Below are 18,191 nucleotides of genomic sequence, written 5' to 3' on the forward strand. Positions count from 1 at the left end.
CTTATTGCTAGTAAGTTTTTGTTATGAATATTTATACCATGATCTCACAAGTTCTGCATTTGAAAAAAAAAACCAAAACAGCTTTATACAACAAGAGGAACAATTTAACTGATCATTCCCTTTATAACTCAGCTAATCTGTATTCTATCATAGAATCATAGAACTGGCTGGGTTGGAAGGGACCTCAGAGATCCACTACCGCTGCAGTTCCCAGCCCATGGCACTGAGTGCCACATCCAGTCTCTTTTTAAATATCGACAGGGACAGAGAATCCACTACTTCCCTGAGCAGCCCATTCCAATGTCTGATCACCCTCTCAGTAAAGAAATTCTTTCTAATGTCCAATCTAAACCTCCCCTGGCACAACTTGAGACCGTGCCCTCTTGTCTTGCTGAGAGTTGCCTGGGAAAGGAGACCAACCCCCCCCCTGGCTCCAACCTCCTTTCAGGGAGTTGTAGAGAGTGATGAGGTCTCCCCTGAGCCTCCTCTTCTCCAGGCTGAACAGCCCCAGCTCCCTCAGCCTCTCCTCATAGGTTCTGTGCTCGAGTCCCTTCACCAGCCCAGTTGCCCTCTTTTGGACCTGCTCCAGGACCTCGACATCCTTCCTGAACTGAGGGGCCCAGAACTGGACACAGTACTATCATGGCCATTACCACGGGTAACCAAAGATTGCCTAAAGCTACTGAATAATTTGAAAGACTTAAGATTTTGAGACACACACACACACAAAATCAGATTCTATTCTTTGTATTTTAAAAATTCAGTGGGTTTCTGCTGAAATCTTTCTGTTTGAAACATTTCTTTGGCAAAATGCTCAATCAGGTCATGCCCAAGAAACACAGCAGCTGATGTCAAAGGGCTGCAGTGACTATACAGCCTGTCTTAGTAGAATGTTTTCTAATTATGAAATGATCCCCTTAGTGGAAAAAAATTTTTTTTTTCCAGCTAACAGATCACAAAGGAAAGCACAATACATAGAAAAATGGGAGCATGGGAGCCAGAGGTTACGTCTCCTGAAAGAACAAGTGAAAGTATTATCTAAGTGCCACCAAAAGGCAAAGAGGAATTGATGGAGCCCTAGAGTGAAAAGAGACCAGAAAGCAGGGGAGACTAAGGTGTTCCTGACAGTTCTAGAACACTGAATGTAAATTAGATTTCTTTAAAATCTACAGAGATACATGCTAAGTGTGCATGAGCCTGGACCAGGCTCATGATACTTACGTTCAGAAGAATAAAGTCTTTAAATGCTCATTCATTTCAGAATTACTCTAGTGTCATTCCACTAATATTAATAAAGCAGTTTTTGATCAGCAACCAAGTATAACCACTTTATGTTAACATAGTTTTCAGGATCTCTCTGTTTCTAGGAAGGACTAAAACACCTCTGTTTTCTTTCCTTAGGCATCCTTTCAAATCTATTTCTTATCTGACAAATGAGACAAGAAATCAATAGTATGTAGTATATACTATATAACGACCTGGAAAGTTCTTAAAATAGCTGCGCTTGCTTGAGAATAGGCATCCAGTATTCAGTATATAATTATCTGGTATTGTTGCACTTGGCCACTTTCCACTGAAAATATGGTTCTGCAAAACAGGTAGACCAAATGGGATGAATCTGTAGGCTCACATTATTTTTTCGTTGCCTCACATAATACACAGTCGTGTACAAATCAGGTTTTATTTTGCTATTTTCCATTGTATTTAGGAAAACATCAATGGGGCAATACTGAAAGCTGGGATTGTTCAAATATTATAAATATCAAGATTGTATATTGCACCTATACCATCTGCTCTACTCATTCCCACATCTATGCCCCTAAAGGAGGTTTTACTGTCAGGACAGCAGAGTTTCTCAGGTTTTTATAGGCTTTCTTACCTCTGCCTTGGCATGCGGATGAGTGGCTGTTTATGGCATCTCTTACTAAGGCCAAAGAGCTTGTGAACAGTTTTCTGTGCCTTGAGGAAGAGTTGCTTCATGCTGGTTTCTAGTTGCTCATAGCGACGTTGAAAATTAGAATCCATTGTCCACAAGTGCATTACAGTAGATGTGTTCAGGAAATAATTCATGGGCAGCCTTTTCATGAATAGTTTGAATTCATCTGGAAAAAAGTAAATTAGGCTTTAATTATGTAGTTACGGCTATTGTTGCAGAAAAAAATTACTTCTGATTTGGTAGTCCTTGAACTTTAGATTTTTTTTAAACTTGAACTTTTGGCATTTTAGAATGGAATATGTTAACTCTTCCAAAGTAAGAAAGTAATTATCTTTTTCGTGATGATATTAGAATACAGTCAGCAGAAGTCAATATTTATATATTTATGAAATTGATGCTAAAAGGAAGAACAAGCACTGTTATTATTTCTTAACCTGGAGAATACAAAGATTAAATAAGAATTGTCATTCTTACCTTCAAATCTCAGATCTGAAAGTCAATACATATTTAAAGAGCAATGTATAATGACTCATTTGGAGAAGATAGGAACCTGTCTTAAAAGGAGAACATTCCAGTATGTAGGAAATGCAAGTGATTTTACAGGACAACTCTCTTTTAGACATGTTATTTCACCTGACATAAGTCATTAAAATTCAGACTTTTCAAAAGCTTTTAGGTTTGAAATGGAGCCATTCAAAGCATTTTACGGTACTTTGACACTTCAAAAATGTCTCCCATAATTTCATTTTGACTCACGTCCCCACCTCTAAGATGGTAAAAAGGAGTTTATAAATCATATGATCACTGTTACTGTGAACATCCTATGCTTTGTGATTTGCTCTGGTAGTACAGGCCATATAAGATACATAACTCTTATGATATAAAACTCTCATTAACAGAGTTTTATTAATCAGTAAGTCTATTTTCTTAAGTAGGACAATTTACAAGTTGATTTAGAAGTTTTGAATATAAAGGAACTCCCATTAAAGAGAAAACAAGTAGCACACTTGCCTGCACAAGTTTATCCTTTTTCTTTCTTTTTTCTGTATACATTAGGAGATTGCTTGGTGGTACCCCCTGGGATATAGTCCTCAAGGACAAAGGTGTTCAGGAAGTCTGGACAATCCTCAAGAGGGAAATCCTTAAGGCACAGGAACAAACTGTACCTGTGCATCTTAAAATGAACCAGCATGGTACAAGACTATCCTGGCTGAACAAGGAGATTTGGGCAGAACTCAGGAAAAAAAGGAAAGCCTATCATCTATGGAAGGAAGGGCAGGCAACTCAGGAAGATTACAAAGTTGCTGCAAAGATATGGAGGGAGAAAATTAGAGAGTCCAAAGCTCAGTTTGAATTAAATCTGGTCAGTATCATTAAAGATAATAGAAAGAGTTTCTATAAATAAGTAAACAGCACCTGGGTCATAACAACCTCATGGTAAGCTACAGACTTGGGGAAGTGTGGTTAGAGAGCTGTAAGTTTGAAAGAGACCTGGGGGTATTGGTTGAGCATCAATTAAATATGAGTCAGCAGTGTGTGCAGGTGGCCAAGAAGGCCAATGGCATCCTGGCTTGTATTGGGAACACTGTGGCCAGCAGGAATAGGGAGTGATCATCCCTCTGTACTCAGCTCTGGTGAGGCTGCATCTTGAGTCCTGTGTTCAGTTCTGGGCACCTCACTATAGAAGGGACAGAGAAGTCTGGAGAGTGTCCAGAGAAGGGCAACGAAGATTATTGAGGGTCTGGAGCACAAGTCCTGTGAGGAGAGGCTGAGGGATTGGGGGTGTTTAGTCTGGAGAAGAAGAGGCCGAGAGGAGACCTTAGAGCTCTCTTCGACTGCCTCAAGGGAGGTTGGAGTGAGGAGGGAAACAGCCTCTGCTCCTTAGTGACTGTGACAGGACCAGAGGGAATGGATGGAAGCTGTGCCATGGGAGGTCTAGGCAAAATGTGTAGGAAACATTTTTTCACTGTGTTGTCACGCACTAGCATGGCCCAGGACAGTGGTGGAGTCACCACCCCTGGAGGTATTTAAAAGGCATTTGAACATGGTGCTTAAGGACATGGTTTAATAGTTTAATAGCTTATGGTGGTGGTCATTGGTTGGACAGGATGACCCTGGAGGGCTCTTCCAACCTAAAACATTCTATGATATTTTCCTGGCTGCTCTCCTGCCTGCTGCTATTCTTTCAGAGTCTATTTTTTCTTTCAGCCTCTTTCTGCAATGAACTCACTTACACCACATTTTGGCTTTCACCCTGCCAGATGCTCCTTTTGGGTAGGCTGCACTAGGCTGTAGGTGCAATGATCCAACTGACTGAAGTAGCATCCAAGTGAAAACTGGAGTTAATCACAATATTTAACATTGCTACTTTAGGTTGCTTGTGGGAGAAGGTTGCCAGGGGAAGATTTCTGTTCACATGGAATACTACATTTCCATCACTGATTGTAAGTCTTTTGGTTTTAGCATTAGTTTAGCTTTTTTTTTTTTTTAAGCATTTTCATTTTTTAAAAACAGGAAAAAAATAATTTTCCTTTTTATTGGCAGAGAAGAAAGTTCTTTTCTAGATGAGCTAGAGTGACTTTTGTCCACATCCTGAGGGACATGTGGCTATGATGTAATGGAACAGCTATATTTCGGAGTAGTACTTGCTGTGATGGATTGAGATTTATCAGAAGACAAAAGGCATTGAAAGGTCTTCTGGAAGGTGAAAGATGAAAAGCAAGGTGCACAGATGATTATTCTATATTTAATAAAGTGGTTTTAATAGTTCATTTGGGAGGTCCTTGGCAATGTGTTACTCATATTCTTCTCATGCCTTTCTCTTTGAGTATTAGTTGTGCACTGTTCTGTCCTTGAGGATAACACTGCTGCTCATCCAAAGTCCCTGAGTACAACTTACAAAAGGAACTATCTATTTTGTCAAGTATTCAGAAACTATTATCCTTTCTCTTTTTTTCCTTCCCTAATTTCGTCGAATAAGTTGATTCTTATCCTCTGTCCAAAAAGAGTAAGTATCTATTCCTTCATTTGTAACTGAACTGGAATTAATAGGGGGTTTGGTTAATTCTATATGACCAGATGAGCATCAATTTGAGTCTGGTTGTGGGAAAACAAATTCCCTGTTTTCCCTTTTCAAGTGGAATAACACCTTAGTCTCCTCTCACTATGCTTCCCAGTCCTTCCCTCAATTCAAGGCTCACAAAGGTGCGCTACAAGAGGGTTAAATCTGCATTGTCTAAAGGCCAAAAAAAAGGAAATAAGGTTAACCAAACTGTTAAAAATATGTCCTTTTGCACAGCAAAGATTTGCAGTTTGTATAAATTGGCCAAGGTCTACTGATTTCAGAGGAGTGTACTAATACACCTAGGGAGGATCAGATCTAAAAGCCCCATTCCTGGCGACCTGTTTTAATTGCTAACTTCTCATTTCCCTTCTGTTCTTCTGAGACATTGGTATATTTACTTAAGCTCAGTTTCATGAAGCCAAAAATAAACCCAAATCCTTCAGGAGAGGATATATTAAGAATATACCTTTTCAGTTTTCATATTGTTTTCATAACTTTTTTGAGGAACATTGTAAATATGCTGTCTTTTGCACACTGGCAATAAGCTCACAACTAGTTGGATGCAGTGTTTAGGAGTGATAAGGAGGGTGTACACTCTAACTTCCAATGCAAAAACATTTCCAATGAGAAATTGCTTCCTTTTCTTCCTGTAATAAACAGCACCTTTTACTATCCTTCTGCTCTCTATGATCATGCTAATGAGCACCACATTGCAGGTAAAAAGGAGACAGATAAAATGAACATGGTTACATAGTGCCTCCTAAAAACAAAACAAAAAAACCAAAACAAACAAACAAACAAACAAACAAAAAAAAAAAGGGGGGGGGGAGAGAGAGGGGAAAAGATAATGTGCTCATATCTTAAAGAGAAACATTTCATGATCTGTGAAACTACAACACGAACTCCTATCACTGAGAGATGATTAAACTTTAATCAACATGTACCAACCATTCCTGAGGATTAACAGCCAGTATTGTAGGGCTGGGAGCCATGGAAATTGATACTTTAAAAACATGGTACTTGATAATATGTATGATATGATTGCAGCATTCTCTCATTTATTTTTGCATGGGTTGGACATGCAATAACATTTTTATATTATTAGTTAATTGCAAAGACTGGGGGGAAATGTAAAACATTACATACAGTGGTTGATCAAACAAGGTTATTTAACTTTGATTTTATAGCTGCTCATGTCTGGTTTCCACTTCTCCCTTTCTGCAAGGTAAATCTTACTTGCATTAACTTTGTCTAGATATTGAAATGGCATAGATTATTTCAGCAGCAAAGAATAAATGAAAAATATCACAGTGGGAGAAAACATTATTGCTGAAATCAGATGAATATCAGACATATTTAGGCTGTAGGAAACACCTAGATCTACTTAGCTTGTAACTTGAATTCTCAGAGTTATTCCATATTAGAGCAGGGCTCAATGCTGAATACACTCATTAGCATTCTGCATACAAAGCTGGCAAAGACCAGAAAAATGCAGTAAATCACATCAAAGGATTTTACAATGCTCTGCTACAAGGAAAAAAGGTACCTGCTCTTGTTGGAAGAGAACAGGACACCTGGTTCATTTGCTACAAATATTTTGCATAACCCTGATATTTTGGTTTACAAGACCTGTACAAGACTATTCCAGCTGCAAGACCAAGGCACATTTCTGTTTTCATTTCAGCTGAGTCTGGATGTTTTTTTGGAATATTTCCAGGGTATCAAAATGTCTTGTGTTAGCTTGTTTCCTCAGATCCCTTTTGGAGAATCATTGGAATCATCTTGGAAGTCACAAGATCTAATTCTTAATACATAAATCTGGTAATTCCTAACACCAGGTTGATAACAGTACCAAATTAACATCTGACTGTACATTGTGAAGCTGGCAATATTAAGTTGCCACATAATATCACTGCATTTTTTCTCCTATTTTCTTTAGATTAAAGAGAGCTGCTCCATGACTGAGCTTTCACAGATTCATTCCTAAAATTTTTTCTAAATATATTATCATAGAATCATAGAATCATAGAATCATAGAATCATAGAATCATAGGGGTTGGAAGGGACCTCGAAAGATCATCTAGTCCAACCCCCCCTGCCAGAGCAGGGCCACCTAGAGTACATCGCCTAGGAACGTGTCCAGGTGGGTTTTGAATGTCTCCAGTGAAGGAGACTCCACAACCCCCCTGGGCAGCCTGTTCCAGGGCTCCGTCACCCTTACAGTAAAAAAAATTTTCCGGATATTCAACTTGAACCTCCTATGCTCCAATTTACATCCATTACCTCTTGTCCTATCACTGGTCACCACTGAGAAAAGCCTAACTCCATCTCCCTGACACTCACCCCTTACATATTTGAAAACATTGATGAGGTCACCTCTCAGTCTCCTTTTCTCCAAACTAAAGAGACCCAGCTCCCTCAGCCTTTCCTCATAAGGGAGATGCTCCACTCCCTTAATCATCTCAGTAGCTCTGCGCTGGACTCTTTCAAGCACTTCCCTGTCCTTCTTGAACTGAGGGGCCCAGAACTGGACACAATACTCCAGGTGCGGCCTCACCAATGCAGAATAGAGGGGGAGGAGAACCTCTCTCGACCTACTAACCACACCCTTTCTAATGCACCCCAGGATGCCATTGGCCTTCTTGGCCACAAGGGCACATTGCTGGCTCATGGGCATCCTCTTGTCTATCAGGACCCCCAGGTCTCTTTCACTTACACTGCTCTCCAGCAGGTCAGCCCCCAACCTATACTGGGACATCGTGTTGTTCTTCCCCAAATGCAAAACTCTACACTTCCCCTTGTTGAATTTCATCATGTTTCTCCCTGCCCAACTCTCCAGCCTGTCTAAGTCTCTCTGAATGGCAGCACAGCCTTCTGGTGTGTCAGCCACTCCTCCCAGCTTAGTGTCATCAGTAAACTTGCTGAGGGTACATTCTATACCCTCATCCAAGTTGTTGATGAAGATATTGAACAACACCGGTCCCAGTAAATATTAGCCACTCTTCTCACAACCAATGTAACAGATTATTTCTACTCTGTGATTTCTCCTCAGCTCCAAACACATTCTGTGCAAATACAGAAAATAATCTCAGATTATGCAGTCAGGGTAACCTGATCAGAAGGATAAATCAATATCTTCTTTAAACCACAACTGGATTCAAGGCAGGTCTCAGTAATGTACTTGATGGAAGATTAAAATTCCTGAGTCACTGGACATGTGAAGAAATTAAGTGAGGGGGAAATTTACATGCAGTTTATTAGAGTAAAACACAGTCTGAAAATAAGCTGCATTTGGTGATTGTTAAGAAAGAAATTATTTCACAATATAGCTAAAAGAAATTTCAGCCATCTTCTCTCAGTCTCTAGAAATTACTGTTTCTGGAGTTCTAACCTTCCATCAAGTTTTATTCTGTCATTTAGTTTAATGTTATATTCTGACAAGCACCTTTACCTAAAATGCAATAATTTAATATTATGACATCAAAACCTTTAGTACTGAAAATTACAACATAATGTTTCAGTAACTATGTAACCATATCTAATTGTGGATTACATAGACTACCTAAGCCTAATTTTATTTTTTTACCAATATCCAAATGTGCAAAAAGTAATGATATTTTCTGAGCAAAAGCAGCCTGACAATGACTGAAAAAGCAGTTTGCCTGACCTGTTTAGGAATGATTTATGACCAAAACATGCTATTGACAATAGGCTTATATACAGTCTATGTATTTTCTAAAATGAATTTGGACTGTAGCAGTTTTTCCATTTAATGAAGCTCAGAAAAAAATGTCTCTAGGAGAAACCACTTTTTACATCATATTATCATGTCAAAATCTACCATTAGGCAGCATTTGAAATGGGCTGTTTAGTCGTTTCTCTAAATGATGCTTTAATGAAATATTTTTCTCCCTTATTTAGCTAAGAGTTACAATGAAAAAAATATTTTACAAACTTTGTAGTGAATAAAGCGGTGTATTTTCATTAGTTAAACTGACAGTATTTGTGACACTTCAAATCTATGCACCTGTACAATCATTCTCTTTTTCTATCAAGCTCTTTAAGGTATTAGAAATCTGCCATCACAGTCTAGAGTGTATAATGCCTCCTATAAAAACTGTTCTGCTTTGGCTCAAACAAAATGTGGCAAGGCAAACAAAATCAAAGGCAAATTGACAAAAATTGACTTGTCTTGAACAAATAAGGGTGTGGAAGTAAGGACGTGCAAGTCCAAATGAGAGCACTTGATAAGAATTCAAAATTAGCTGAAGGGAATTCATGCTGTACATTGTATTTCAGCTTTTGTCTTTCTAAAATTCATTAGAGAATTACCTGCAGATGATAAATACTTTTTATAAAACACTGGATACTGCTACTTTGGGAAGCCATCTTCCTACTTAAACTATAATGATAAAATCAGAGGTTGATTCATGCCTGATGTGACCTCAGTCATAGGTTATCTCTGATATAGGACCAGGTTACTTTGGTCCAGTTGTGTCTTGGAAACTATTGTGGATGTACACAGCCCAACCTGTGTGGGTAACTGAGACTCAGCTGCCCTCATGGAGAAAAAGTTTCTCCTTACCTCAAGTCTGAAACTTCCTGCCTGTCAGAGGAAAAAAAACTACTCAGGAACTTGAAACTTTACATTAAATGAGCAATTTCAACTGCAGTTTTAGTTCAGTTGGGGTGTGAGGTTTGGTTTGTTTTTTTTCAAAATATCCTGACTATGCAAATCATTAGTCTACACCTGGTTTTATAAAGATCCAGCCTTCCTTTGGCACAATCCATCCTACTATCCAAAATAAGCAGGCAGTATTGTATAAGGAAAATAAGCAACAATCAGAGCCAACAGAAAATACTCAGATCAAAACCTTCACCAAAAAATGAGTATCTCTAGTAACTCCAAGAATCTGTTTACTCACAGAAAAGATGACACAAAGCAGCAAAGCAAGAGATCCAGCCCTGCTCTGGCATTTTGCCTGCTCTCTGTGCCCATTTCAGTGCCGACCTTCTCTGCTAATGCTGTAAGTAAACCTACTATTTAATGCAAATACAGGCTAATTTTTGTTATAGGTTAGAAGGTAGAAAGGCAACTACCAATTAATTTCCTGCAGAAGCTAAGGAAAGCAGCTGGAGTTACTAATTTCACAATAAAGAAGGCTCTCAAGTAGAACTGCACAGAGAACAGAATATCCATCTTGGGAAAGATTTTTCAGAATTCTGAAATCAGAATGCAACCCAGATGTTTCAAAATTTTCTAAAATTCTCCAAATGCTTCTAATTTTCTAAAAATAATCTACAAAGAAAATTATCAGATTTTCATATTTTACTTTGTTTTAAATGAGTCAAAATATTTCACCTAAACACAACATAAATTTTATGGTCTTATATCAACTTTTATCATAACATAAATGCTATAAAGTAAGAAATGACAAAATGACACATTTCAATGTGAAACTCAAAATGCTTTGTTATATTCTGTCAAAAACCATTTTTGCAATTATTGAAAGATTATTTCTCGGTTTTTTTAACCAGAGATACCTCAATATTTTTTAATATTCTGTAGATAAATCTTTATCTTTGCTCCTCTTTGACTGTCTTTTCTGTTTATATCGCAAATTCTGCTCTATACCTTTATAGGGCAGCTAGCACAATAGACCCCAAATTTAATTGTTGTCATGTATTACTAATAGTAATTAAAATAAATTTGTTTATGGCTCCAGGTGAGTCCATCCTCTATGGAGTGCTCCATGGTAGCTGCAATTAATGTGAGAAACAAGAATTCTGGTAGAAAAGATCTCATAATCCCCAAGAGTTTATCACACTTTTTACATAACAGTATTGTAGGTGAAAAATGAACTTCCTCTAATAATGTGACAATGGTATTACCATTCTTTCTCATTATAGTGCTTTTAATTGTAATCAGGGCAATAAATACGACAACAAGTCAAATATCAGTGACAGCTGTAAATTGAAACCTCAAAGCACAAAACTCGTAGTCTGAGAGAATTAGGATCTATGTTTCAAATGGTTGGATATGGTTGCTGTTCAACAAAGTGCTGCCTTAATATTCTGTAGATATTATTAAAGAGATTTTTAAAAGATAGATGCTCTACTTAAATATCCCACCATGATTCAAGACTCTGCAGAAAACAAAGTACTAAATTGTACATATATTTGTTCTTATGTTGAAATGAATTTTACTTGTTCATGATGCATTACTTAATTTGTCAAAGAAATATATATGTGTTCCAAGAAATATATATTTGAAAATAATCCAATTCAAGGATGCAAAAGACTGCAGCTTGAAACAACACTATTTCTTCTCTGAAAAGGCAGTAAAACTGAATTTTCATTGTCCCTCCCATCTAGGCTAAATCATGCAGCTCTCCCTGTAATTAAAACATTTACTTCTCCAAAGCAAATGCATTTCCCCTTAAACTTTCTGAAGGACAAAGAGAAGGAAGGCAAAATGTGTGCTTTGGAAGATCTGGACTGCATACCCAGGAGAAGAGAAGCACTGAGTTTATTACTGGACAGGCTGTTTGAACTGGTCCAGACTGCCTTGGCAGAAACAAAATTTTAATATTCTTGCAGTGGGGAAGAATTGCTGCTTTTTCTGTTGGCTTCTCAAAATGAAGAATGCTGCAGGGGTAGCTCCTCCCAACCAATGTTTACACGTATATGTGTGTATACATATATATGTATGTTTTATTTATATAACTAATGCAAATACTATCAACCTATTTCAGGAATAGGAAATCATAGATACTCCCCTCACAAGTCTTGGGAATCTCCTTTTGCTGAGATTAAGAAAAAACAAAAGGCAGAGTCAAAATTAGTGGTAAAGGTAGAGTATCATGGATTAGTTCTGAAGTTTTAGCAAGGAAAGGGATAATAACCTTACCTAGACCTGGTGCAAGCTAAAGCACTCACATTTCCTATAATAAAAAAAAATTTTTTATATACTCAATCTAAATATGACCTTGACAGCAAGTTCACATAAATAAAAAGAACAGACTCCAACAGCTGTATCTAAATCCCAACATTTAAAGGGCATTCCCTTCATTCTGACAGTCTTGTAGGTGTGATTTTGGTTCATTATTCTTTAAAAAATGTTCATATCACTACCCTTCAATAGATTTCCCTTGGAATTCATTGTAAACTTTCAAGAAAAATGTCTCAAAAAATTATCTGTGTTATTTCTGGATTTCTATGTAAACCAGAAAATCGCTTCAGTCCTGTTTACAAGTGTTCTGGCAGCATGGATGTTCCAATTTCTGTCTAGTGCCAGCTATTACCTTCCTATAGCACTATAAATGCACATATGCATAAGACAGAATTCTTATACATGGATCTGGCAATAACCTCTCTCACCCCAGAAGTTACCTTTGTTGTTGGTAACTTGGGCAGTTTGAAAACTGGGTAGGGTAAATAAACATCTAATTTGTCACACAAGGATAGTCCGGGGAGGAGAATGAATGAAACTGAAAAGTGTTCTTGGAAAACACATTGAAGTAAATAATTGGTGTTAAGCTGTTACAAGAAAAGATTTAAGAAGCTATGAATCAGAACAGACAACACTGCCCTGGAAGAAAAGAGAGACCACAAAGTGACATCTCTCTTAATAAAGAAGGTCCAAACCTGCCAAGGCAGACTGGAATTCCACCAAGAATGAGGTTTTTTGTCACTAGCTTTGAAGGGAATTACATTATGTCCCGTACATGGTGGACATAAGTAGAATTCTATTAAATTAAGCCTTCTGCTCCTCCTCTTATTACAATGTCACCACAATGTTCAAAATGCCTGAGAATGCAGCACCATGTAAAACTTGAAGTTGATTTGCCAGGTGCTGCTTTAGCAGGAGTCATATAATGCTTTTAGTTTTGAAATGGGGGCAATTATATTGACAGGACCTGAGTGGCTGTACCTTCATTTATGGAGGAGATGAACAATTTAGCCCTTGACTCTCTGAAGAAATTATGTGCATCCCACCTGTTCATTTTATTAAAAGAGTGACACCTCCACAGGGGTAGGAGAGGTGGGAGGGGATTATTGGTCACAGAAGGAATGACAGCTTGGTGTATCTGCTCATGCTATTGATTAAACTTCCTGACAACCACATAGGGAAGTTAATTACTGAGAGGCAAATTAACACCCTTGCAAGATAATAGAGAAAACAATAATTATATTAAGAACTCAGGGGGCTAAGTTTTCTTGGCCTTGAGCCTGAAGCTGTAAGCACTGTTTTAAAGAAAAACAACGCTCTACTGCTCAGGGGCAAATAGTTTGAACCATATTGATTGAAGTCTTTATTCTCAGTGATTAAAAAGCACCTTCAACTGCCAGTGAGTCCGTTCACACTTTTACAAGAAGTCTTTCAATTAAGATTTCAAATGAGACTCATTTTGCATCACAATTGGTTTGGTGTGGTCAACAGAGAGAGAGGCTGTGCCACCTGAGTGACCCGTGCCATCACCCCTTGTCTGTGCCCAGTACAACTGATTTCCAGGGGCTGTTTGATTGCTTCATGCCCTCATTCTTCTGATTTGATGAAAAAAAAGCTTATCACAGAGCACAGTGAAATTTGTTGTGTTTGTAAATAGAAGAACTCTGTAGCTTTCATTCCAGATTTCACTTTTAGGCTTATGCTACATTCATTTGAATTGAAAAACATAGAGGACTGGTAAGGGAGAACTTCTAGTGGAAACTGCCTTCACTGCAAATGATAGTGTTGGACTCACTGTCTGTCTGTGATGCCAAATCAAATTTAGTCATCTTGAGATGTTATTTCAGACTTAGCACAGAGTTTGAAAGTCAGTCTGCACACTTTTCTCCCCTCGTAATTGCAAGAAGTTTCTTCCAATCAGAGTGTACATACAGCAACATCTATGTTTAAACTGACATTTCCAAATTAAACCTACAGTCACTTTATGCCCTTTTACTCACTTTAAGTAATAAGGAACAGGTTGAAATGAGACATTTGGTATATGAACCATGTTTTTAAATGTCTGTCTTAGAATACAGATATCTCTCTTTTTTTTTTTTTTTCCCCTGTACTTGAAGGATCATAGGGAGCTCTACAAACACCAAGATATGTCTACCTAGTAATTAAATGGCAGTCTGAAAAAATTTTAAGCAACCTAATTGTATTTTCCAAAGGCTTACTGAAGGTATTGTTTAGATCTTAGGGTTGTCCTTACTACTGATAAAAAGGGAGAAGGCCAGAACCTCAGTTGATGTCTATACAATATAGTCAACCTGCATGCTTGGCAGATGGAAAAATTTACCTTTTTACCTGCCCATTAGAGACTCTGATTAGAAGATAGTAAGGGGCAATAAGGAGGAATTCCATAGTGCCCAGTTTTGCTAAATTACTTTTTAGGAAGAATTTGTGCCAGGGAAATAGCAAAAATCTGTGACTTATTTGGATGGCAAAGTTATATTCTATTTTTCTGATTAAACAGAGGGACTGTTAAGGCTAAACATCACACACTAAATTCAGACTTGCTGTAGCTTTTTTGGAGCCATCCATCAGAAAGATCCTGACACACTATAATCACAAGAACCTTTTAAAAAGCTTGTCTGATGGAGAGGAGGAAAAACAATGAACCACAGGAGGGACACTGGTTGTATCCCTCAATGCACTGCTGGGCAATATTGATATAATTAAAAATTAGGATGACTCCAGAACTTCAGCTGACAAAAGTGTATATGGAATGATGAAAAAGCTAGTACTTATCTGATGATGCAAACTTCTTCCCCCAGGTTTCCTGTGTCTTTATGCTGTGGTTCACATTTGATCTTGAAGATTTGGATTTCTCACTGGGTCTTATCATAACGCATTCTGTCAACCAGACATCGAAGACTTCCGTCTTCAGCACTGGACAATCTATTTAAATTTATTTACATTATTTAATTTATTTTTACTTTTAACTTTAAATTTAATCTGTTTAAATCTAAGTTAAAGATTTAACCTGAAATTTTGTTTAACTGACTGTTTTTTTATCTGCTTTATTCAAGCATAGGTGTTTTTTAGCAAATTAAATGTCTTATTACTCTGGCTGCATCTATTTTTTAATTGTTACTCAAATTGCCTGAAAGAAAAAAACTCAACAGATTTGTTACTATGTGCTCAGCATGTAGGAGTCCCTATGTGCAAGAATAACTACTGTAAAATTCTATTCCCAGAGAAATAGAGATTTATGTACATTCTGAGATCAAGTATGATTGCTCGCTGTGGATGTAAATACTGATTGACTGTGTGACTGTCATCTGAGAGTGTGACTGTCAGAACCACTCTCTGACTTTGAAACAGTCTTAGTATTCCTATTTTACAACTTCTTTACAGCCAATAATCATAAAGGCAATGCTGCCCATCTGTAACAAATTCAAAAGGCTAGCAGAGGGTGTAAAGAATTCTCCCCTGAACATCTGTACTTCCATGTCAGTTCAAACTGTGATTCCAGACTTGATTTTATATTTTTGTACCACGGTTTCTAGCCTGGGTATTGGAGACCACATTCACTGTGAGAATAAGGATCTTCATCCTTCCCAAGAAACAGTAGAACTGTTTTGAAGCTTAGAGTTAAAATATAGGGCTATTTTATAAATATATGTGACCAGAAATGGTAGGTCAATCATTTGAGAAGTTTGTGACTCCAAAAACATAGATGTCTGTACAGCAAGACCACCACCAATGCCAAAATGCAAAGCAACTGGAAATATATTCTTTTATTAGTATTCAATAGTAAAAATACTGGGGAAGTTTGCATATAAATTTCAATTGGTTGAGGTCTAGATTAACTTCAACAGGAAGAGAACACTAATTCTTCATTTTTTCCAAAAAGGAGCCTTTCTTGTTTTAAAATTGAAGTATGTTCATATTTCATCAAGAAAAATATGAAAAGAGGGAGAAGAGATACAGTTCTGAAAGTGTTTTATCAAAATGTTGTGGGTGTCCATTACTATGGCATTTTACATTTTTGAAGATGGTGATATAAATTCATGACACTATTTAATGGATAATTCACTAAATCTCACTGAAATTATGGAATGGTAGAGATGATCTTGTCTATTGCATTCTGTGGATTTTAGATAAAAGTAATTATATTAGATACAAATGCTACCCCCCCCAAAAAAAAAAGAATGGAAAGCCTGAACTTCCTCCACAATATTATTGGTATTTAATTCAGTAATAAGCTTATCATTTCCTCTATTAGAACCTGCTTTCTTCAACCCTTTAAATCTCGTTCTTTTATACAAGGGATTTTGGAAACATCATTAATTCAATAATTTTTTAAAAAATTAAAAAAATATAATTGAACTGCAGAAAGAGGATTCTGAAGTCTCAAGGCAATGTTATGATGCACACAGGCAAGAACTGGTAACTGGTAACTTTCTCTGTAGTGCTATACATTAACTGGTAATTCATATCTAATTTTAGGCAAACCTTTTCAAAATTGTGGATTTTTTCAGATTAAGTCAGTACATGTAAAGGCTAACCAATGCTCAATAGAAAGACATCCTGGAGTTATTAGGAAATGATGAAATGCATTAGACGAAGTCTAAATCCAGTGAATCCAGGGATTTAGGAAGAAACAGCTTGCAACTGCAATTAACTTCAGCTACTACTTTGTAATCAGAGCAGTGATGGAGGATGGATGCACAAGGAAAAACAGCTTTAGCAAATATTGTGTAAATATCAATTTATTTTAGCTATATTTTTACCACTTACACTTTCTGTGATACTTGAAATTTACCTTCTGAAAAATCTCTAGAAGACATAGAGAAGTGATTGGAAATCCAACTCCCACATTTGGAGAACAAAAGTTTGTCTTTTAAAGCTGTAGAAGTACACATTTCCAAATATTTACAGGTTTACTTCTGATGTTTAACTATGCCTATGAAGCCACACATATGGTAGCATAAATAGTTTTTGTTTTCAGGGGGCCAAGCTCTTCAAGATTCTAGATGGCTCTATCTCTTATGTACTTAAGCTGATGCTGAATGTTTAAGCACACAAGACTAATCTCTAAAGTTAATAAACTACAAGTTATTAAAATAAGCAGATATTTCAGCATTTCTCTGAATCATCTTTAAGATTGACTGCGACAGTAAAATTTCTTCCATACCATTTTTTATTTAAGCTAAATTTCATTAGTATTTGTATTTAAACTCCCATAGTATTTTGTATTTAAACTACCTGTTTGAAAGAATAAGTTCAATTTTGAAGCCACTTTGAAAATATTCCTCATAATATTTATTTACATCTCCTCATTCTAATCCTTCTAAGGGAATATCCCAAAACAGATTTTATTGCCTTTAAGGGGAAAAAAAAAGCCAACTGCTCAGCATTTGGTAAAAGCTCCCATTGCATGTAAGCCATGTGAAAATAAATGTTTGAATGGAAAATTTTACTTGCCTTTTTCCAGAAGGTCTCATAAATGTTAGTGATAAAAAAAGAAATCATGACAATGCACTTTGCCATCTTCTGTTGTTTGAGTTACCCTATCATCCATGCCCTTATTTATTTTAATTGCCTTTTCATTTAGAAAAATTAAACTAAATTGCAGCATGGTCTGCTACAAATTTCTTTTAGATGTCACTGAGAAGATTATTTAAAAGAAAACTGCTGTCATTTAAACAGTTTAAAGATAGCAGCCAGATTTCCAAAGGTGCTCAGTAGTCAACCACACCAAGGGTATGGTACAGACATTGAATGACCATTTTCCTCTCCTTGCTGTCAGAATCCAGAGCCTGTGGATGTTTCTATAGATCTTCATGCCTTTCATGTGTTTTAGAGCAGTGAGTCACAATCTCTGTAAAATTTTAAATTGCCAGTCAGTGGTTGACACAATTGCATATTAGACTTTTGCTTCTTTGGATAATGTCTTGCCAAGAGAGTCCTAAAATTTTTGAGAATCAGTGATGTTTAACAAGACAACATCTTCATGAACGCCATCTTCAACATTTCTGTAACCAGGAGTTATGAAATTCAGCAATGTTTTCAAGGAATCTTTGGATTCTCTTTACTGTGTGAAACTAATCAGGCCTTAAGTGTTTTTTCCTGAAGTGGAAAGATAAATTTTCCTGAGAGGATGAGCAAGAGGAGGAGCTGGACACACACAGGCTCCTAATAGACAGAATGGCTACAGGAAAATATTACAAGAACAACACATGGAAAAG

The 18,191-nt window shown here is 37.0% G+C and overlaps 1 protein-coding gene across 2 annotated transcripts in view; it reads right to left on the reverse strand.

Moving 5' to 3' along the window:
- LOC139799275 (BMP/retinoic acid-inducible neural-specific protein 3) overlaps positions 1-18,191 on the reverse strand; it is a 191,464-nt gene that overhangs the window by 33,465 nt on the left and 139,808 nt on the right. For both annotated transcript variants that reach the window (XM_071751096.1, XM_071751097.1), the window contains exon 7: positions 1,880-2,102. In XM_071751096.1, the coding sequence (XP_071607197.1) occupies positions 1,880-2,102 (223 nt within the window). The remainder of the gene's footprint in view (positions 1-1,879; positions 2,103-18,191) is intronic.

The sequence above is a fragment of the Heliangelus exortis genome, chromosome 8, assembly GCF_036169615.1.
Source record: "Heliangelus exortis chromosome 8, bHelExo1.hap1, whole genome shotgun sequence".
In the NCBI taxonomy this organism is placed as follows: domain Eukaryota; kingdom Metazoa; phylum Chordata; class Aves; order Apodiformes; family Trochilidae; genus Heliangelus; species Heliangelus exortis.